Here is a 22081-nt window from a genome sequence, read left to right on the forward strand (position 1 = left end):
AGCCCTGTGTGTGTGTGGGATTGTGGGTTAATGCATGTATTAAATGAAAAACATGAGTGTAAAAAGTATTTCCCCTTGTGGGATCAATAAAGGAAGTTTAAGTTTTAAGAATCAAACCGCTTGTGATCACAAACCTCACAACAGACACAGTGTCCGCGTGTACACCTGTGTACGCTACGTGTATAGTCACCAGGTGGGACTCCACGTTCACAGTCTCGATCACACCTGAACAACAACAACAACAGAGGTGTGTCACCCCCCCACCTGATCGGAGCCCCGCCCTCTACTGTCCACGATGACGCATGACAACAATTTACCTGCCGGTCACGTGGGCGGAGGACTGAACTCTTTATAACACTTTAATATTAGTAAATAATAAACATGTCTGTGTTAATCACTGACGGCCGCTGGAGCTCTTGAAGCCCGCAGACATGTCAGGATGTCGGCGTGCACCACCACCACCATCACCGCCGCCGCCGCCACCACCACCGCCGCTGCTGCGGGTCGCTCCGTGCACTACCCCGGCGACCCGTGCGGCGATGGCGAGGAAACCCCGTTGACGTTGCACTGCTTTTTCATGCCGGTGAGTTTCCCTCTGAGTGAATTATAATTTTGCGATAAAAATTTCAAGGCAGAAACACACGCAGGCTCCTTCCTGCTTCCTCCAGGGAGGGAAGAGTCCGAGCGCAGAGCGAAATGTGTCCGAGGCAGAGCGGGGAGCCGGAGAAAAAACATCCGAGTGGGAGAGGGAGCAGGAGGAGGAGGAGAAGGAGGGGGCAGCAAATTAAAAGTTGCCAAATGGAGATATTGGGTTTCAAGCCGAGTGAGACGGGAGTTCGCCTCTTTTGACGCGTCTTTTGTGTGTCGTCGCTAATCGGGAGAAATTTCCACGCCGCGTCTCCTCCGCGGGCATTTTTCGACGGATTCCCGTCGTCGGCACGGCGGCTATAGCTAACCGGAGCAGGCCGGTGCGCGTCGGTTCAGGCGTCGCAGCGCGGATTGGGGCGACGCGTCCGGAGCAGAACCGGGGATGATGTTTAGAATTAAAAACCTCCACCCCCCCTCCTCCTCTTCCTCCTCCCCGGTTGGAACGAGTCGGTTTCGGTATTTTGAGTCAAACGCGGCGACGCCGTTGTGTTTTCTGTTGTTTGCGGAGGACGCGTGAGAGTCGGCGGAGACGGACCCGAGCACGTCGCAGACAGCCGAGACACGCAGGCTGGCTCACGGGCGTTTCAGTGCGGCTCGAAGTTAGATAACCGTCCCGTCCGATTCCGTCTATTTTTAGGGATTAAAACCAGCTAGCTGCGCGTTAGCCCGACTTTCTAAACCGACACCGAGCCTCGGTCGAAGCCCTGCGACGGGGACTAGCTTGGTTTCCGTCGAGGCGCTCGTGCTACGATGCGACGAAAATTAGCTCTAAATTTAAACGTTTCACTTGATCAAAACGCAAAACAACGCGTGACACCCGCAACCATGCCTCCGTTTTCATCGCTGAACTCTTTATTTTAACTCGGTGGTTTGTTTTTCTTCCCGCTGCTAACGTTAACGTTTCGATCACAACGTGTTAGAATCGAGGTGTTTTTCGCGTGTTAACGACTCAAATTCACCGAGAAGGCACCGGATCGATCGCGTTTCAGTGCGTTTGCGTGTAAAATACATCGTCACTGTGATCATGGCTGCCCTTTGTCGTTGTTTGGCATATTTTTGTTTCATTGAATCGATTTTACAGAGGACAAATGAATTCTGTCCATCATGGAGTTACTAGTTAAATGTTGTTTACTGACACTTGACATTAAACGATTCCTCTTGAAATAACGTGTTTAACTGTGATTGAAAGTCATTCATCGGTCGGTCTGAGCTGTTCTCTCTGAGCCCTGCACGGCTTTGTTCTCCCTGGATCAAAGATGGAGGCTGAACGTGGCTGTGAAGACAACCCTGTGTCGTGCTAACAGCCATTTTGTAGATTTCTACAGTTGTAACATTTTTTTTTTTTGCACAGACTCACAAAAAAAAAACCAACCTCCGCTTCCCCTCGACTTTCACCAGAAGCACAAAAACAACAATGTCATTCAAAACACACGTTCATTAGTCACTGAAGGTACTTTTGCTTTTCTGATACAAATACTGTCTCTTGTGTTAAAATTCAACATTTTACCTCAAAACACTTTAAAGTAATGTAGTGGATGTCCAAACTCTCACATCATTACTCTGCAGCATCACAGTAACGCTCTCACTGTCTCATTATTGTGTCCCTTTCATTAATAGTAGCACCAAGATGGCTGCGTACATTTCAGAACATAAAGCCAGCTCCTCTGTGAGTGTGGAGGCTGAAAACAAGCGTTCATGGTATACATGGAGCAGGGTGGAGTTTTACACTCAAAGGGCCATTTTGGCTCCGCGCAGACACGAAAGACGACCAATGTGGGACAGCAGAGGAGGATCATGGGTGGGAGTTTTGAGTGTCTGCTGCAGGGGGATGAAGGCCGTCCTGCCCTCACGTACACACTGATTTACCACAGCAATGAATAACACACTGTATCCGTCCCCGTCTGTCTCTGCACGCCCTCATTTCACAAACCCATCCGTCTCTGACACTCCCACACCCTCTATCTCGCACCTGTATTTTTTGTAATCCTGCTAAATTTAGTTTCTCACCCCGCAGCCCAGCCTGCTGCAGGAAACAAAGGGTGTTAAATGACTGAGTCCATGCTTCCTGCTGCAAACCTGTGAGTGAGATGCCGACACAGCACACATGCAAGTGTCCCAGCTCAGAATAAAAACAAACAAGTGCCCAACAGAGGTTTCCTCCACTGTTTGATGAAGCCAGTGGTCGTAGAAAATGTGAACACAAATCCTCTAATCTTCATTTCTTAGACTCCTCACCTGTGTCCTTCCATCATCTCTCAGGTGTCATGGATGATGAGGACGATCGCCATCTTCTGGATATTTTAGGGTAAAAACCTGGCTCACATTACTTGAATAACCTGAAGGAATATGTACAGATTTGTTCATGTAGTAACACATTGTGCATGTCTGCCTACATTTAATCTAAATAATCATTTCCAAATTTCCTCTTTGAAATCAAAATATCAAGCCACATTTATCTGTAAGCATATTCTTTTCCTCCTTTGGTGATTGAGAGAAGTGATTAAACAAAAATCCCTTGCACAAAAATGTATTGTGACATTTTTCTCACGGAGTAAAGCAATTTCTACACCAAACATAAGTGAGAAGAATGTATGTTGCTTGAGACGTGTTTTATGTGTTTCTGCCCCTTTTAAAAAAAAGTCTTCTTTCGAACCTTTTCAGAGATGTGGATGCATTGAATGACTATCTCCATGGCAACAACAGCAAGTCTGTGAGTGACTCTTACAGAACACATTCAAAGTTGATCCTTGCAAAGTTTGTCTGAATAGAAAAGCTTAATTTTAATGCTGGGATCAGACCACCCAGGCCCCCCCAGTTCTCTGATACCCTGCTTTGTTTTTGCAGATTGAGGAGGATGATGTGACGAATGCAGCTTATGGATCTGATGGATCCTTCTTTGCTGGTGACACAGTAGGTTTCCCTGTGATTATTCTCATCCAACCAAAACATACACACATTCTTTAATTTTTATTTGGGATTTAGTTTCTGTTGACACTGATCATGTTCTCAGGCTTTTTGTTAGGCTTTACTCCTGATGTTGTTATGTATTTAACAGTATGGAAAGTTAAGGTTAACAGTGGTGCTGCATTTATTAATTATCTTCATTATAGAGTAAATTGTCACTGTGCTTTTGTTTGATTTACTTTTTGTAAAGGTTGTAAAAAGCATTTAAGCCCCTGGCATACAGGCTGAGGCCTTCACATGCAAACTGTTTTTTCTAAATGCCTCATTTAGGCTGGCTCCAACACTGGCCTCAAGGATGGCTCTTCCTCAATGGGTGGGTTCGGCGCCAATTCAGCCGGGGCAGGCCTCCAGCTCTCCAGCAGCCTTTCATTCATCGAGGATGAATTGGTGACCGGGAACTCCTCTGGCGGCGTGGACCTCGGGGGGGAGGACCAGCCCTTTGACATCCTGCAGAAGTCCCTCCTGGAGGCGGACATCACGGAGCACACACTAGCCCAGGAGGCCTTACTGGACTCCCAGCCCGCTCCCACTCTAGTACAGGCGCCTGTTCCCTTCCAGTCCCAGCTGGTCTCTGGGGGTTATGGAGGGGGAGTGGGTATGGTTACCACGGCAACAGCTGCTTTCCCAACAGGTCAGTTCTTGCAGGGAGTGTCCCAACTACCCAATGGATCCGCCCAGCACATCCAGGTGTTGGGATCCTTTGGGGGAAGTGGGGGGGTGATGACTCTGAGCAGTTTGGAGAGAACTCCTCAGATTGTGTTGAGGCCGGGGGCCCCTGTAGCTGCTTCAGGGGCCACAACAGGGGGGCAGGTGTTTGCCCCGACTCAAGGGCAAGTTGGCCTACCTTTCAAAAACATCCCCCTTCAAAACATCATCATCCAGAGAGGCCCCGGAGGGACCCAGACTCTTGTCAGACCTATCCAACCTAAACCACTTCAAGCTGGGGCGCAGACCGTCTACAGCCTGGGTCTTCAGCCCACTTCCACCACCATGGCTAATGCTAACGCTGCTACTCCTGGGGGGCAATACACAGCCAATGGCTCCATTGTAGTACAAACGCCCCTGGAGCAGCAACAAGCGCAGGCACAGACGAACTTACAACCTGGACAGTACTTGCTCCCCAGCTCTTTGGCCCTCACTCAGGGCAGCAACATCCACAACGGCCCCACCGACCCCAACTCAAATGCCCTAATTACCAGTCAGAATGCGGTGCAGATAGTGGCAGGACAGAACTTCACCGCACCACAGAGGGGTCAGTTTATTCTGAATCAGGGAGTAGTCAACGCGGGTCAGGTTGGAGCGTGTGTGACCCAAACATGGACAGGAGTAACTTGTTCGACCACAGGTCCTGTGCAGACATCATGTGCCCCTGGGCGTCTGACCCTGGTTGGCTCAGCGTCGGCTGGGGTCGTTGGTCAAGCCCAAGTGTCAGCAAGCCCAGTGCAGCGCCTCCTAGTCACTCAAACCCAGAACTGCACGTCCCTGTCCCCTTTACCTGGAGCAGTGACGCAGGACCAAGACTTCAGACAGGTAGAATTACACCTCACTGGTGGTATTTTAATAATTAGTCTCTCACATTTGTCACTGCAGTCTGACTCTAACTTTTTATTATTTTCAGAATTCCTCATCACCTGCCCTCAAACAGACACAGCCCAGTAACATTCATGGTAACTAACACCGGTGTTTCAGAAATGTCTGTCTGTGTTTTATGTGTTGTCTCCTGTACTTTGACTTAATGTGGTTCTTGTGTTGTTTGTTTCTTTTAGTCATGAGAACCATGACGCAGGATTCAACGCTTAACTCTCAGGTAAATTCATTATTTGTTGTGTACGTTTTACATCTTTTATAAATGTTGAAATCAGAGGGCATCTCTGGTACATTTTACAATAGAATACGCTCATAGGGACGATATTAGTGATGTTGTGACAGCTTTGGTTTCTGTGCTGTGTCCAGGTCAGCGCACAGAAGAGGCCTGCCCATCCCCCACTTACAAGAGAAGGAATGTGAGTTGTTTTAAAAAATATATTTTGATTTGTCAGGTGTGGACATGTGTACGTAGTTTCAAACACTGAAGGAGCTTTTCTTATCTCTGTAGGATTTTACAGCGGCTGGGGAAGGATCACGTCGGAGTTCAGACCCTAGATCGACGTAATTTCACTTCAATCAGCGACGCGCTGCAAAGACTCCTCCCTTACCACGTGTTCCAGGGGGCGCCGCCCAGCCAGGAAGAGTTCTCACAGGGTACGTACGGCCTTCATCTGTTAGCCTGAAGCTAAATCTCCAAGTGAAAAATCATTTTTCAGAATAAAAAAATGCTTTTATCCAATTCGAGGTTTGTGTTGTTTTGTTTGCAGTGGATGAGGAATTTGAGGTCGTAGCGACTCAGGTGCTGAAGAGGACCCAGGCCATGGTGAACAAATACAGACGACTGCTACTGGTGGAAGCTGAGGTAGGCCCGTACATGAGCAAGTTGTTGCACTCAGATGTATTTCACAGGTTGCTAACAGGTTGCCTCTCCCTCCCCTGCAGCGCTCAAGTCCGTCATCGGAGATGGTGATGATTGACAGGACCTTCAACCAAGAGGAACGCAGCAACCTCACGCAAGACAAGCGCATGGTACTAGTGGATCCAGGTAAGACAGAGAAAAAAGCAAGAGTAAAGGAAATTGGAGAAATGAGACATTCTTATCAACTCTTCCTCTCTTATCTGTCTGTTTTATAGACAGCTTTTTGGAAGACTTCTGCTGTGGCATGAAATCCAAACTTTTCCAAGAACCGGCCCCTCCTCCGTCCAGCTGGAACCAGTCAGACAGTGGCTCCACGGAGCCGCCGTACAGGACAGACTCGCAGCCCGGCTTTGGAGATCCGGGAGGGGGCGGGGCTGCAGGAGCTGGTGCGGCAGACAGACTCCCCCCTCTACACTTAGAAAACAAGAGCGTCCTTGAACTGAAGAGATCCCAGCAGCGCTTTGTGCCCAGCGGCGGCAGCAGCAACAACAGCCTCGCCGCTGCCAACAGCTGTCCTGAAGGTAACACCTCGCCTTTGGCAGCAAAGTCAGGAGGACAGACGCACTACCAGGGTTCACACCAACTGTCCTCCCACCCGGTCCCGCCCCAGTTCCCCCCTCGGCTCACGTCACCCCCACACCCTGAAACGGACTCTGCTCTTGAGGCGGCGGTCAACAGCATCTTGGAATGTTAAGACTGAAGCTTCTTATCATCCCCAGTGAATGATTTTGTCTTTTTATATGTGTCTATATGTTTATTTTTTTATTTTTAATCTCTCCTGTTGAAATATTTGTTATCTGCCCCACAACAAATCCCTGTGTGAAGAGAGGTCAACTCTTCTTTCAGGTTCCGGGTCTTTGTGACATGATCGGCCCTGTAGCATTTGTTTAATTTGTTTTTACATTTCATTTTTTTGTTTTGAAGCGTGACGACATGAGGAGTGGAGGTGGATACAGGCACTTATATATATATATATACCTATGAAGACCCGGGAGTGTGTGCAATGCAATGGACTAAGAGAAAATGATCTTTATTTTCAATTTACGGTAACTTGAATATAAAGCTGCTTTCAGACATGATCTCTTGAAACTCGAAGGTGCTGCATGTGAGAGCGCAGATGTCGGGGGTCAGTTTTTCCCTGTGAAAGGTAAAATGTCCGGAGAACATGTCTGGAAACAGTTCAGGAGTGTTCCTCTCTTCACACACAGACACACATGCCATATATATATTTAGTGCCAGCTGATTACCCACAGTACCTATGCTGAAAAAACCCAGGATGTGGGGAATGATGACAGTGCCTAATATTAGGTTTTTCCTTTTTTTTTTTTAAGTGTTTACATGAAGAAGTTGCATTAAGAATTCACTCGTTTCCTTCCTATGTCACAAAAACACCCAATGAACACGTGGTTCGGTAGATTCTTTAAGGTTCGATCAGTGGAGAAACGTTCACTTCGACAAATTGCACTAAACGTACTGTTGCTTTTTTCAGGAACTGTAAGAACATGAGTCGATCTCCAGCGTGCGCTCAGCTAAACAGAATGTGAACAGAACCAAAATGAGTTTGCCTGCTTTCAGCTGCCTGCAACAAGGATGACCTCTGACTCCCACTAGAAACCAGTCTGACATGTTTTACTGTTCTCAAAAATGCTTCTTTTCTTTTCTTTTCTTTTCTTTTCATTTAATTTCTTTACTCCTTGTGCTTAAGTCACATTTTCTTTGGCTTTTTTTTCTTTTGTACCTTAAAGGTATGCAAGCCCCGACACAGACAAATCTCCATTTCAACCACCTCTATCATTTCACGGTGTATTTTGTGTCAGGGGAGATTAGTCCTCAGATTGAGGAAGATATGTTACATCCTGTTTATCTTTTTTATTTAGATTTTTTTATTTTCCTAATTATTAGAAAATTTGACTGTTCTGCTCGTTGCAATGATTCTGACGCCGTCGTTATGTTAAATCACCTTGAAGTGTAATGATTGTATGTTTGTCTGCCTTCTGCATTTTATTTTGTATTGATCATATCTATGCTTGAATACCATGACATCTCGATCAGATTTGTACGTTGATCTGCAAACGTGCTCACTGATCCGTCACTACATTCTCATGTAGTTTGATTTCCACACCCCTGATTTTAGGTGTTGGCTCACACCTCCTGGATGTTTCTCTCACTCGCCAGTCTTTTGTTAACATGCATTTTCCCTCTCAGCAGATCAACCAAAATTTACCAGGAGAAAGTGTGGTCGTCCAGAATCGTCCTCAGATTTGTATTTCTTTGTCCAGGAGTGAAACAACATTAATTCCCATTAATGTTGAGGATTTTTTAGTTTTCATTTAGTTTTTAGAGCCAAAACTTAACCGACTGTGATATTTCATTCTGATTAAGATTTAATCCTAAACAATGATTTTTTTTGGAGCAACAATCTTTTGTGTTAACGTCCACAGAAATCGGTGCAAAGCAAGAAAAGGCGATTTGTCTGCCAAACTCAACACAGGACCAAAGCTTAGGTTTAACCTACAGTGTTTTACTGCCCCTGGGGTTGATTCTGGATCACACCACCTTCCTCTTATAACCTGTCTGTGAAATATGATTGCCAGTAAGCTACACTGCAGACTGAAGGCCTTTTTATACGGGGTGATGAAGAACTCATTTGTCATCGTCTTCTTTTTGTGTCTGTGTGTGTTTGAGTGCCAGTGGCTGTTGCAGGAGTAGCTGCAAGATGTTGTGCCTCTACAGCACGTAGTTTTAGACCTGCACAAAATAGGGACGTGTCCAGCGACTGTCGGTGAAACATTGTGTGACCTGGACACATATCAGTGTCCGAGGGCCCGGCAGGAACATTACCGCGTCTTCTCCTCTATTTTCAGTGGGGATTTGTTTTTCTGCCTCCATTTTCACTGTCGTTCTGTGTCACTTGATTTGTGTAGTTTGTTGTTTTGTACAAAAAATTGAAAAGTGGAACACAAAATATTTATAATTTTGTATGGAGAAAAATAAGAATGTAAAGAAACAACACATGAGAAAATGGAAATTATTTTTTATTGTGTTTGCCAAGAAGCAGCTTCAGAAAAAAAATAAGAAAATTACAAAAATACTGTCATTTCTTCATTTGTAGCTCGTGTGTGTCCACTACAGCAGCGAGGGGAGTCAACAATAAATTCATTTTGAATACAATGAGAAACCGGTCCAGTCCGGCTGAGAGCCTCCTTCAGTGTCCCTCCATTACTATTCAGCGAGTGTTCACACTCAGCCACTTACACACTCAGCATGCATAGTAACATCCTGTGACAGGGGAAGAGTTTCCAAAGGAAAAACAGATTTGCGACCCTCTGCTTCACAGATAGCATCTCCTCATGAACGCTGCCGTGAGGGAGTGTCACGTCTTATGTTTCTCCACATCTCACATTCCTCACAAAGATTTTTATCAAGTTAAAAACAGTTGGTTCCCTTAAATCCTCTTATGGACCTCAGCGCCAAAGCCTCTGCACAAAGGAGCAAAGAAAACTCTGGACTGCCCAACCCACACAATGTTATTAGCACAACCCAACAATGACCCCTAGTGGAGACCCGGGGACACAGCTGAAACTATTTTTCATTGATAAAACAAAATGTGTTCAACTAAAAAACATCTAATTATCCCAATTGATTTTTTAAATAATATTTCTCTAGATCTAGTTTTACATAAATAGAAAACCTAATAAAATAAATAGATTAAACTGCGGTGGTGTGCCCAGAGGCTTTCAGATGTTCTGTCCAGGTCAAGTGAGCATTAAACTACAAATATCTGAATTGGCCGACTGGTTCACTCTGTCTTGATTAGTCAACAGCTTCCAGTGCTTAAAGGAAACGTCGGCCTCCGCTCTCGGGTTTCCTGACTTTGTTTGGGGCCGTGTCAGACTAGAAGCTGTGCATGAAATATGTAAAAAAACAGAAAAACCTTGATAAGGCTCCTTTTACCAAAACCTGAAGCCTCCTCCTGCTACAGCTGTTGTTTCCATGTACACACTCTCTTTTCCTCACATCTTCCCTCGACCTTAGTGGTACTTCCTCCATCGATCGTGCTCTGAAAAACAGACAACCAGCAACATGACGAGTCATCTCCACATCCATCTCTTCACAAACACTGAGAGAAGTTCCCACACTTACTTATATGAGGGTAACTCCAGACGTAGCTTAGCACACAGTATCCTGCTAACAGCATGCCCAGTCCGCCCACACCACCTTTCCTCACGTCGATGTATCTCCTGTAATACCACTGCCAGCCTGAGGGAGGCACAGGAGAGGAGAGGGAACGCATAAATGTAAAAGCAGCCGGTTAGCTTAGCATAAATACAGTAAACAGGTGATCTGTGCAAAGGTGATAAAATCCAAATGTTTCCTTCCTGACGTGTATTTCCCAAAATGGAAGCAGGCCATAGACAGTAAATAAAGATGGACGACATGACAGCTGCCAAAAAGTGAAGCCAAAGCGTCTCGGCCGCCCCCTGTTGGCTGGCTGCAGTACAGGTCATAAACCCTGTCTGTGGGACTCGGACCAAAATAATAAATCAAAATGCATCTCAAACTATTTTTTTTGTCATTTGTTTGGATTTCTTATTCCACTGATTTAAAGTTTAAATTTTTACTGTAAATTTAAATTTGTGTGCTTTAGTTTAATGAGTTGTTGATATTCACCTCTCTGCACCATTTCCACTGCGTCTCTTGGACGACTGGGGGTTTTGCAGACGAGCCACTGAGGTAACTCCCTCAGCCTCACCTGTCCCAGACTCCGCCGTGTCACAGCATCTGTTGTTCACACAGAATCATCGACAGATAAATACACATTTGAAAACATCCTCTGTCGTTTCACTTTCATCGACTGAAAGCGTTTCCACTCAGTGTTTCCTGCTTATTCGATACAGAAACTGAAACAAGGCTCTTTTCACTTTGAGGAACACAAACTTGTTTTTCAGCTGAACCTTTTTTCTAAATTCAACTTGGAACTTTTCTAAACTAAAAGAAATTGTTGAATTCACCTGAATAAAATAGTTTGAAATGATAAAAATATCATAAGAAAAGGATTCAAGCTGCGATTCATAATGTTGGTCATTATGAATAATCAGTCTTGTTTTGTAAAGCACAAGAAAACTGTAGTAAATATTTGAGAGATCGAGGCAACTTCCTTTTTCTCTTCTTTGTGTGAAGAACTGAGCTAAAGTCAAACATATTTAATGAACCATGTCACGATTTCTGTGGAATACTCACCTTCCTTTCTATTGTGAGCAGTGTTTTGTTTCCTCTCCTCCAGGATCTGCCTATCAGCAGCTCTCGACGTCTCCACCCTCGCCGGCAGCGTTTGAGTGGCGAGAGGTAAAAGACGGGGATTGGAGAACTGGATGGATGACGGTGACAACGAGAGGAGTTCTGTCATGTGACGGCCGACCTTCTGCCCCTGGTTCGCACCGACTGAACCTGGAGGAGGTAAAGTTTCGGGGACGAAGAGTTTTGGTTGAGAGGAACCGTCGTGTTCCACAGGAATTAAAAACGCTTCTTTAGACTTGGAGCTTCTTTCCTTCGCTGTTAATACTTCAGTTTGTTGTGAGCTGGGGCTGAGCAGCTGCTCTGACACAGTTTGAGTTGTTACCAAGCAGCGAACGACATCTTTTCCAGTCTCAGCTGGAATCGTCTCTGCACTGAGACGAGTATCAAGTCTGGTTTTGCTGCTCAGGTCGTCGGTAGTGTCAGTCTCGCTCAGGATTCTCCTCCTGCTGGAGGTGCTGGTTCTAGCTCGGCCTAAAAGGGCTTTAGCGTCCTGGATGGTGATCCTGGCCTGGTCACCACTTCCCGATGTTAGAATTGTCAAATTTAAATCCTTGGTTTCCTCCACGTTATCCACCCAGAGGTCGTCTCTTACATGGGTTTGGTTATTTAATCCAGAATCTAACGAGTCAGAGTCTTTGGGAGTGGAAGGAGGTTGTGCAGCCCTCTTCGTCTTTGACGCCTTCTTTTTAGGAGCATCGGTCGGTGCTGTGGTTCTGGAGCTTGGAGGATCTGGAACCAAAACAGGAGTGGAACCTGAGAGCAAGCCTTCTGAGGCGGATCTGGTTCCTTCCAGAGATCCGTCAGCAGCTCGGTCCGTCTTTGCAGCTTCTATCAGAGCACGCAGACTCTTCTTTTTCGGCTTCAAGGCGGTGGAAGGTGGAGACAGCGGCGGAGAGGAGCTGAGGGAGGTAGTGGTGGAGGAGGGCGTGCTGGCCAGCTTGATTTGCTCGGTTGGCTTCTGCTTCTTCTTCTTAGTTGACGGAGGAGGTGAAGAAGAACTCAGCAACGCCTCTGTGCCGTCAGACGTCTGTGCTGGTGCGGATGTTGTGCTTTTCTTCGCCCGTGGACTCGACAGTGACTCTCTGGACTTCTTCCCCTTCGCTGTTGGTTCAGAGACACCTGTCGTCTGATTGGCTCTGACGTGACGTTCGGTCGGGTTCGTTTGTGCGTCCGCTGCTTTACAGTGTGGCAGGTGACTCTTCAACCGCTTGAAGGTTTTCCCACAGAATGGACAAACCTCTGTGAGGACAGACAGAGACAGAGACAGAGGTTAAAACTTAAAGTGCAAAAGGACGAGGATGACACGTTTGTAAGTGTCTTGAATCTGCGAACACAACAGCTGGTTAATGTTGTGTCGATCAAGTGATCGATCAACAGACATCAGATCTGAATACGCAAAAACTTACGATACTGTAAAATATAAAAACATGCAGTACACGTGATACCTGATGAAAATGAATCAACAAACAACAACAAAACACAAACACGTGTAATAGTGATCGTATCTAGGTCACGCGATATTTAACGTTTGCGCTTACCGGAGCTCATTCTGAGCGCGTGCGTCAAACAGCCAATCAGAGCTCAGCGTGTCCCGGGAAAACAATGGCGGCGGCGGCATGAGAACTCTTTTGAAGTTGGACCAACTTCAACATTGGGACAAGACGCGACAACTTCCCACGAGCGTCAGGGTCAACTGTTGCTGTGTGGAGGGAAAGGCCCCTTAGGTGGCGCCTCAGGAGCCTGAGGAGAATGAACTGAAATCATCGGTCATTTGTTTTTTATCGTTAATATTATTATTCGTATAATTGAAGAGGTTTAATTTAGTGACATGTGGGCGGTGTTTTAAATCACAGCTGAAAGTTCTGGAGGAACACGTGGTGATGTGTTCAGTGGGTGTGGGGGGGGGGGGGGGCGTCGATTCAAACGAGATAGTTCCCTCTCTTCCACTTCCGCCTTCGCCTCAATACCCGGAAATGAGGCGAATGAGTCAAATTTTAAAACTACAACCTTCCTTCTCAGTTTGTTCACACTGGTGTAACACACAATAGATTACAGCTCATGAGGAAACTTTGCCACCAGCATCCAGAAGAGATTTGAAATTGTAGAAAGTCATTAAAACTTTAAACATTAGATTCAAAACCAGATGTATGGAGCCTTATATACAGTCTATGATGGAGCCTTGAATTACAGTGAAAGGAATCAGTTTATGGAACAATCTTAAGAAAGAAACCAGAGAATCTAAAACAAATATATTTTAAAAACTAAATTAAAGCCAATAGGTTGAGGACATACAATCAAATGTGTTGGTTAAGTTTTGTTATGTTGCGGCAGGTAAATCTTTGAATGGTATAAAATGAATTGTAATTTAGGAACTAATAGAGTGATGTGAGTGTTCCCTTTATTCAAACATGGTTTTGTAGAGAAAGTGAAACTGTTTCTGCTCTCAGCCACATCTCACGGTCCTCCTCAGGGACTGACTGAGGAGTTGAAAATGTAAAAAAATGTTATAAAATATTTCTGGATCTGAATCAAAATGTGATCGTTTCTTCCCTGACCCGTACCGCACACGTCCTTTCACCAAGCTGCGTTGTAATTCGTCCAGTTTAATCATAATCCTGCTAACAGACAGACAAACAAACAAACATAACCTCAGTGGCAGAGGAAATAAATGTTGTATTAAACAAATAGACCATGGTTTCATTAGAAAAGTGTATTTATTGAGAGGGTTAGAGTGGTATGAGACTTGACACAGGAATGAATTTCAAAAGAGCAATGTAAAAATTACACAAAAATACATCTACATGGAAAAGTCATCTTCATTGGAAAAGCAGTGATTTGAAACACATTCAGAATGGAGAAGAAAAAAACAAAGATGCCATTTCTACAACCATTTACATATAAAGGAGATAAACCTGAATATTATTTACATGGCAACAGATTACAGTATGTACAAAGCCAGGACTGGAAGCGAAACTGAAGCTCACAGGAGGAGAGAAAAACTACAGTCTGTGGATGTGAGCAGTCAAGAAGGCATGGGGTGATCTGGCAGAGAAACAGAGATTTGAACAGTGCCTGGAAGTTGTCCTACAACAAAGATTGGCCCCCAACAGAAAACAGCCGCTGACAAAACTATTCAGCTCCAGTGGCTTTTTTTGTGTCTGTATTCTCTTCTACAAATGTAATTAAAAAAAAAAAAAAAAGGGAAATCCTAAACAGCACAAGATCGCATGTAAAAAACAAACACAGAGATCTGGAGTCACAACTCAGTGCCGACAGAGAAATTCTCACGACTGGTTACAGCTCACCACAGGCAACGTTGGTTACAGTATATTCAGACCATCTAGAGCAAATCTCTGTACATCTATTAACACACATTCATCAGGCAAACAGGGGAGGTCCGTCCCTTTACGTGGCATCTAATCAGAGATGAAGACAAAGAGACAGAGGAAGGAATGAAGGGGGGGCCGAGGATCGGGGACAGTACCAAACACTACCCAGCTGACTGTGGTCTACCCGAGTCTGACCACTATGCCAGATTGAGATTAAACGATTCAGTTAGGTCACCAACAACGACGTCAGCATTAACTCATCAACAACATGGACTCCATGTTCTGTTTAACAAAGAGGCACAAATGCAGGATTCAATTTATTTGCTTATGAGACGCTAAGTGGAAAGTTATTGTCTTACACTTTTCTAGCAGTTTTCCAGGAGCCAGTTTCCTTAAAATCCTTTAACAGTTCTCGACTCTTTCACCATCAACGAGCTGGTCCTCGTTCTGGGGACACTTGCAGCATGCCAGCACCGTCAATCTGCTGACGTTCAAACAAGAAAACATAAGTGGGACGGGAAGAGAAAGGAGTGGTGCTGCCTTATGATGAGAAAAAAAAAAAAAAAAAAAGGACAATTGTTCAGTCTCCAGATCATCAGAAACCCCGTATAGACAGCAGGGGCTGAGAAACAATGTTCACAAAGCAGCACTGGATAGTACAACTGAAACAAAGGGAGTGATTTCAGACTAGATGAATTCAGTGCTTGGACAAAGACTGGCAAATCAACTCTGGCACAGATAATATTGGTACATTTGGACCGTCTAACTCTTCTCTTGCATGTTGTATCAAAGTACGTATTTCACCGTGGTAATTTCCTGTGTGGTTTATCTGGTTAGGGAACCACGTGCCCCTTGTTTGTTAATTGTTTCGCTGGTTTCCACAGCCAGGCACTGGAGCTGGGAGTCTTTGCACTGGGGTGTTGTGTCTTGTGCTGCGAGGCCGAGCTAAGGCCGGAGGAGATGGTCTCAAAACGAAAGCAGCGGAGATCATACATCACCAAACATCCAAACTGCCTGCTCGTCTTTTTTACTCCTTTCTTTTGAAACCACAGACCGTCCGCCCTGCTGACTCGTTCCCCTACCAAACCCTGAAGAAGGCCAACTCTTCAAATGAGGAGTGTAAAAACTAATATAAAAACGGCTGAAGAACAACGCTGACGTCTACTGAATTCTTCTGAGGCTGTGGTCTCTCTCACGTCCTCTTTAGGAACGAGGGGGAGGTCGTGTCCTCGTTCAGGTCCTCTACGTTCACAGGTCGACCATGGTCATTGGAGCATGAGCTGTTTGAGGTTGTCGTGGAGGATGGTGTCCTTGACATCCCGGAACACCAGCCTGATGTTCTCCGTGTTGATGGCTGTGGTGAAGTGGTGGTACAGGGGCTTCTGGGTGGCGTCGCGCCTCTTGGTCCGGAAGCAATCAACCATGAACGCCTGGATGTCCGGCAGGCTGTGCTCCGGCCCGGTGTAGTCGGAAAAGTAGTCCTTGAGCGGAACGTTCTTCACCTTCTCCTCCAGCAGGTCTGTCTTGTTGAGGAAGAGGATGATGGAGACGTTGCTGAAGACGCGGTTGTTGACAATGGTCTCGAAGATGTCGAGGGATTCACGCAGCCGATTAGTTTGCCTGTCCTCCATCAGCACCTGGGAACAGAGACAGGACTGTTAGTGTGAGGGCTGTAGCTTTCAAAGAGGTTATGTTTTCCTTGTTTGATGGTGAGAGAGGGAGGAAACAAGATGCTGTGTGTGTTTTCACCTGATCGTATTCTGAGGAGGAGACGAGGAAGAGGATGGAGGTGACCGAGTCGAAACACTCGAACCAGCGCCGTCGCTCGGAGCGCTGCCCGCCCACGTCCACCATCTTGAAGGGAACGTTCTTGATTTCGAAGTCATACTCGTGGATGCCTTTGGTGGGTTTACGGGCCAGCAGGATGTCCTGTTGACTGGGGAGATAATCCTGCAGGGGAGAGGGATAAAGAAAATGAGTATAAAGAAGTATAAGAAGAAATTAGAGCCTTTACTTATTCACTTTATAATTTATTTTTACATGAAGGAAATCCTCTGCTGTAGAAGTCAAATTATTTTTCAGTCAAAGAATTAATTTCACGTCATTCTTATCACACTGACGTGCGTCTTTCCAGAGAGTTTGGATTCATTAGTTATTTGATGCTATAACATTTTACCGTCTATGGCACAAATGAAAGTTTATTGCGACAATCTGACTCTCTGATCATTATCATTTCCTGGCATCCTGTCGTCAGATACAAAACATTTGATAAGACTCTGCATTTTATTACCTTCTAAAACATGAAACTGCTTCTTCTTTCTTCTTTGTGGTTTTCCTCAGAATAATACCCATCTTAGCTGTTTGTCAGCAAACCTTACATTGCGGTATTAACTATAACATGCACACGTCTGATTATAACAATCAGTGCAGGCAGAAACAACTTACCAGCTCGCCCAGTTTATCCAGATTATCCAAGAAATACTTCACAGACTCACCCTGCGACAGGACAGAGGAGGAATTTCTGTTAATTCTAAGTAACTTATTACATTCAGTCATTTTCCTCATAAAAAATAAACATTTATTATCTGCTCTTGTTGCACAAATCACAAGATATTTGTTGCTGTCGTGGACAAAACACACACACACACACAAACAGGTTTGTTTTCTATTTGTGAAATGTGCATCTACCCAAGACCTGAGTCTGCACTGAGGAGCTGCAGCAGGATGCAATATATTCAGTGTTGCAGTAGACACGTGTGAAGGTGTTTCTTTGATCGAGACAGAAGTGAAGCTCGAGAGATGTGTGAATGTGTGCATGTGTGTCGGGGTGTTCTTTCTAGGCGATCCTGGCGCTGTTCGTGCAAAACGAGTGCAAGCCCAGACATGACGCTGGCAGGACTGAGATACATTCCTTCATCAGTGTGTGTCCTGTCAAGAAAACTCAAAATCTGTCTGCAAAAAATGCAAGATATTTTCCTCGCCGTCTTCCCCGGAACCCACGGTGTCGCTGCACCTCGTCAGGGAACTTGTTTTGCATGTAATTTGCATTAATGAGATGATAAACCAACGCCCATGGTATAAAATTCAAATCGAATCTGTGGAAGTGGCTGTGAGGGCTGGATTTCTGTATGAGAGCCAAATACCGGCCATTTCCCTCACTGTAACGCTCCTGTAGACACCTTTTGATCTCTTACAAAAACCAACCTGACCTGAAAAACCTGTGTGTGTGTGTGTGTGTGCCTAAGATTACACAAGGGAGGAGCAGAATGGCGTGGTGCTACTGTAAAGCCAACAGACAGGAGAGTAACCTTTCTGTGAAGCTAATTTTAATTCCAGCCATAATTCTGCCTTTTAAAGAACGTCAAATCTGAGCTGACTGTTGGTTTTAAAAGCGCCACAAAAAAAAACCTGAAAAAAAAAACAAAACAGTGAGCTAGAAAAAGCAGAAGAGAAACAAGGAGGGCCATCACTCCGAGCTCTTCTTTCAGCAAGACGGTGCCTGCAGTTTCTGTAAAAGCAAATCTGAAACATGACATTTTCCTGCAAACGCTTCCATGACAATTCTATTGTGGTCGCGTAACGCGAGGTCAGATCTCTTCAGTCTTTTATGACTCGATGTGTAAGAACTCTGAACTTTGTACGACACACCGAGCGACAGAATCCATGTGCGGGTTCAGCTTGTTCATGTGTTTCTCATGATAAATACGAGCAGGCCTGGAGGCACGTGCGATTTGTGATGCAAATACACAAAGAGCTGGGTCAAAACAGGTTGGGCTGAGTCCGCTGGCAGAGAAACACATCGGTCCCACGGAAGCAGAGCAGGGAAAATTCAAACAGCTCCAGAGGAGAAGGACTCTGCTGCTGACAGCTTGTGTTTCTGCAGCGTTGATTCTCCGAGGTTTCAGATTTGATTCACATTTACACCTAATCAGAAGGTTTCAGACGACCAATAATGATTCCGCTATGTTTCTACTCTGTGTTTTCTTTTTCTGAGTGATTCCTTGAGCTTTAAAAAAGTTCCCTGAGACAAAAGTGACGTCAATAAACGATTTGCTTTGTCAAAGCAGACAAAAAGAAAAAAACATGACGGCTGCAACATTTGTAGTTGATAATTTGATAAAGATTTGAGTCGATAAACCAACACGTGATTTCCCAGAGTCCGGTATTCGTCTTCAAAAAATGAGCTAAGCCCGACCTGACCCTGATGTTTGATGGATTACAGGCACGTGCAGTGTAAGAGGTCAACATGACCGAACCTGATCCACATATCATTTCAAACTATTTGTCCGAACCTGACCCGACTCGCCAGCTCCCAACGGGCTTGGCTCTGGTGTCCACACTTCACCGAGGTGTCGTACTTTTTCAAGTGTTCCTGCTTCTGCATTTGGAAAATGTGCTTTTTTTTTTTTTTTTGTACATGTGTTAGCTGAAGCCATACATGCACACAAAACGTGTGTGTGTGTCCTTGTGTAATTTGAGGTGTGTGACACTCTTAATGTTTGTGTGCAAATAAGAGTGAGTGGGAGAGCCAGGGCTCTGTTTGTAAGCATAAAGCTGTTTAACTACAGATCAACATTCCAGCTCTGATCACTCTTATTCCCCTTCTGTCTGCACAACCAGCTCACACCAACCAGCCGAGAGTGAGTGAGGCCAACAAAACGCCATTCAACTCTTCAGCCCAACGCAACCGAGAGACAAACATTTCACGTTTTCTGCTTTTGACTCAAAGTTCGTCCCCTGTTCTCTCCTCGGGGGGGGGGGGGGGCGCTCCTCAACAGCTGGACAACGTATTATGTTTATGACCCAACACCTCACGTAAAATAACCAAACACACGGCAGAATGAAGAAGTGAAGACGAGCGCACAACAAGCACGAACACACTCGACCACAAAGCGTGGTTCTTTTTCTGGGGCAAACGTCAGTGTGTTAAAACATGCGTGCTTGACGACCAAGGAACGGGGAGAGGTGTAAACAGGAAGCTGACTCAATCACATGTCGTACTGCTCAACGTAGAGAGAGGGAGCACCAGAGAATCAAGGGGAGAGAGAGAGAGAGAGAGAGAGAGAGAGGGAGAGAGAGAGGGAGAGAGGATGAATTAAAGAAGAAAGTCAGTTGCACTTTCTGTTTTCACAGCTGCGTTCCCGGCGCTTCAACCCTCTCACCCCAAATTCTGTACAAACCCAGATTCATACAGCAGAAACATCTCATCAGATCGGGCTGCGTGTTCCGGCCCCATGAAGAAAGTTCTTATGTGTCAGTTAGTAATAAAATAAGGCTGCTGTTAAGTTTGAGTTATTTCTCTGGGAATCCACGTACCAGCTGAAACTCCCTGCGGCGATCGTAGGCGTTCTGTATCCCCGAGTCTGCCCACAGAGCCCTGATGGCGGGCAGATACCGCAGGAAGATGGACGTCTCGAGCTGCCCGCTGGCCATCATCGCCGAGCGGGTGTCGAACGCCATCAGGCTGTCCCCATACTGCTGGTTGTTGGGGTCGCCCCACGGGATGTGCAGCTTCTCCCGTGCGTCCACCAACACACGAACCCCTGGGGAGGAAGTGAAGAGATCACTGATAGGTGGAGAACAAAACAAAAAAATAACACGACACCGGTGTCACGCAAACCTGTTCTGTCTGACAGGATGTGATATCAATGATTTGAAATGTGTCACAGCTGCAAGAGAATCCAATACTTGACTTCACCAGTATTCATCGAATACTCCTGCAACCTATGAGCAGATAAATTACACGTCAACAAAATCTCAGTTTGCAGCGAAAGGAGCCAAAATATATTGAGTTTTTTTTTTTTTTTAAATCACGTGACAAAGATAATCAGCATCATGTTAGTGAAGCTGAAACTGTTTGAAACCAAACAGACGATTTATTTGTTCCTCGGATAATAAAGAAGTCTCAGATATTAACTTAATGTTGACGGTGGACTCACAGAAACACGTTACTCTGAATATTTATAACACACGTGACAGAACCGACTGATATTCAGAGTCGATCCCGAGATAAAGAAGTTGTCAGATGTCCCTGTTGTCGGACAAACAGGAACACATTACAACACAGAGGAGGGTTCAGCCTCCATTAGCCTCATCCCTGTGTCTCCTGCACAGAAGTCCCTGAATTTCAAACTTTGTACAGATGTGAGACAGACTGAGCTCAGTGATGTCGGAGCTCCGGCGGCGGCGGACTCTGGTTCTGGGTGTTGTCTCCTCCGCCGCCGCCGCCGCCGCTTCTTCTTCTCCGTCCTCAGCCCAGATGTGGAAACTTTCTCCCCCCACGTTGTGCCGCCTCTCGGGGCCTTTTCATCGGCAGCCCGGCGGGTCGAACCCCCGCTGCCGGGGCCGGAGGCTTTTTTTTTTACCTTTGATAACGTTGCTGTAGATGGTGGCTCGGAAGTCCTCCCGGGCTCCCTGGTCGAAGTCCTGCCCGTGGATGATCCGCATTTGTTTGAGGAAAGTCGACTTGCCGCTCTCGCCCGCGCCGAGCAGCAGGATCTTCACCAGCCGCTTCACGTACGGCTTCTCCCGGGACAGGCACCGGTCGATCTCCTTGGACCGGCGGAGCTGCTCCACCTCGCCGCTGTTGAGCAGGCAGACGGGCAGACAAACTTTGAGCACGGACCTGGACGGCAGGAAATCCGCCATGTTCGCACCAACTTCATCGATGCTGATTTGATGCGCGTTCGCGGGGCGCAGGCACGCGACCAAGCCCCTTCCCTAAACTCAGGAAGTGAAGCCGCCGACGCGTCGTCACCGTCAGAGTCCCGCTGCTCGAAACAACACGCGCAGAGCTAGCTCGTTTATCGGTGGCCACGCATTTCTTTACCGAAACAAAGTCACGTGGAGTCATCAGATCAAAGTCTGCGATTTCAACTTGTTGCACGATTTACAAAACCAAAACGCGAAATTGCGCAGATGAATGAATCCATCGACGAAAGATTTTAACACTTTGTTGTGTTTGATTCAGTAAAATTAGTTAAAATATATACATATTTTTTAAAAAACGCGTTTAAACTGAAAATAACTCGTAAACTGCTCTGCCGCCCTCTGCCGGCTCTGCTTGGTAACTACACAACACGGACTGAAAGCCGCGCTCTGATTGGTTGATTCTCTTTGCTGCGTTCAAAGACTGTTGGGAATAATGTGGATTTGTGTTTTAATGCGCATTAAAAGTCGAAATGAAGAAAAAACAAGCGTGGATTTTATTTTTGAGTTGACATTTGCATAAGTCGTCTGGGGGGTATTTACGATATGGAGATTTAAGTGGAGCAGTTAATATTCGAGAGAGATAACTTGCTGTGTTTTTATTCTTCATGTACTTTTTAAGGCATTA

General features: G+C 45.7%; 3 protein-coding genes across 10 annotated transcripts; 1 reads left to right on the top strand and 2 right to left on the bottom strand.

Moving 5' to 3' along the window:
* Positions 1–292: 292 nt before the first annotated feature.
* bicral (BICRA like chromatin remodeling complex associated protein) lies at positions 293–9289 on the top strand. Of its 7 annotated transcripts, none has more exons than XM_020106928.2 (13): positions 411–583; positions 2663–2726; positions 2908–2953; positions 3310–3358; positions 3493–3558; positions 3883–5142; positions 5231–5279; positions 5379–5419; positions 5566–5615; positions 5708–5853; positions 5967–6061; positions 6142–6244; positions 6334–9289. In XM_020106928.2, exons 3-13 carry the CDS (start codon positions 2913–2915, stop codon positions 6810–6812), a joined length of 2379 nt encoding a protein of 792 aa, XP_019962487.2. In that variant the 5' UTR covers positions 411–583; positions 2663–2726; positions 2908–2912; the 3' UTR covers positions 6813–9289. The 7 variants fall into 7 exon arrangements, with proteins under 7 accessions (XP_019962492.2, XP_019962487.2, XP_019962486.2 ...); XM_020106927.2 differs by having other exon boundaries at positions 447–583; positions 2875–2953; XM_020106929.2 differs by lacking the exon at positions 411–583 and adding an exon at positions 1042–2098 and having other exon boundaries at positions 2875–2953.
* On the bottom strand, positions 9137–13298 carry LOC109642238 (mitochondrial nucleoid-associated protein 1). 2 transcript variants are annotated; one of them, XR_011239778.1, is made up of 5 exons: positions 12955–13298; positions 11360–12655; positions 10790–10900; positions 10262–10635; positions 9137–10178 (listed from the first exon to the last, which is right to left on the bottom strand). XR_011239778.1 is itself a non-coding variant. In XM_020106934.2 (5 exons), the coding sequence occupies exons 1-5, from the start codon at positions 12962–12964 to the stop codon at positions 10150–10152; spliced, it is 1563 nt and encodes a 520-aa protein (XP_019962493.2). In that variant the 5' UTR covers positions 12965–13298; the 3' UTR covers positions 9137–10149. The 2 variants fall into 2 exon arrangements, 1 of the variants encoding a protein (XP_019962493.2); XM_020106934.2 differs by having other exon boundaries at positions 10262–10378.
* An 813-nt stretch (positions 13299–14111) lies between these two features.
* LOC109642241 (guanine nucleotide-binding protein subunit alpha-13-like) lies at positions 14112–21987 on the bottom strand. The gene is made up of 5 exons (XM_020106937.2): positions 21111–21987; positions 20062–20288; positions 17191–17241; positions 16495–16695; positions 14112–16382 (listed from the first exon to the last, which is right to left on the bottom strand). Exons 1-5 carry the CDS (start codon positions 21391–21393, stop codon positions 16011–16013), a joined length of 1134 nt encoding a protein of 377 aa, XP_019962496.1. The 5' UTR covers positions 21394–21987; the 3' UTR covers positions 14112–16010.
* Between the last annotated feature and the right edge of the window lie 94 nt (positions 21988–22081).

This window comes from Paralichthys olivaceus, chromosome 21 (assembly GCF_024713975.1).
Source record: "Paralichthys olivaceus isolate ysfri-2021 chromosome 21, ASM2471397v2, whole genome shotgun sequence".
Lineage (NCBI taxonomy): Eukaryota > Metazoa > Chordata > Actinopteri > Pleuronectiformes > Paralichthyidae > Paralichthys > Paralichthys olivaceus.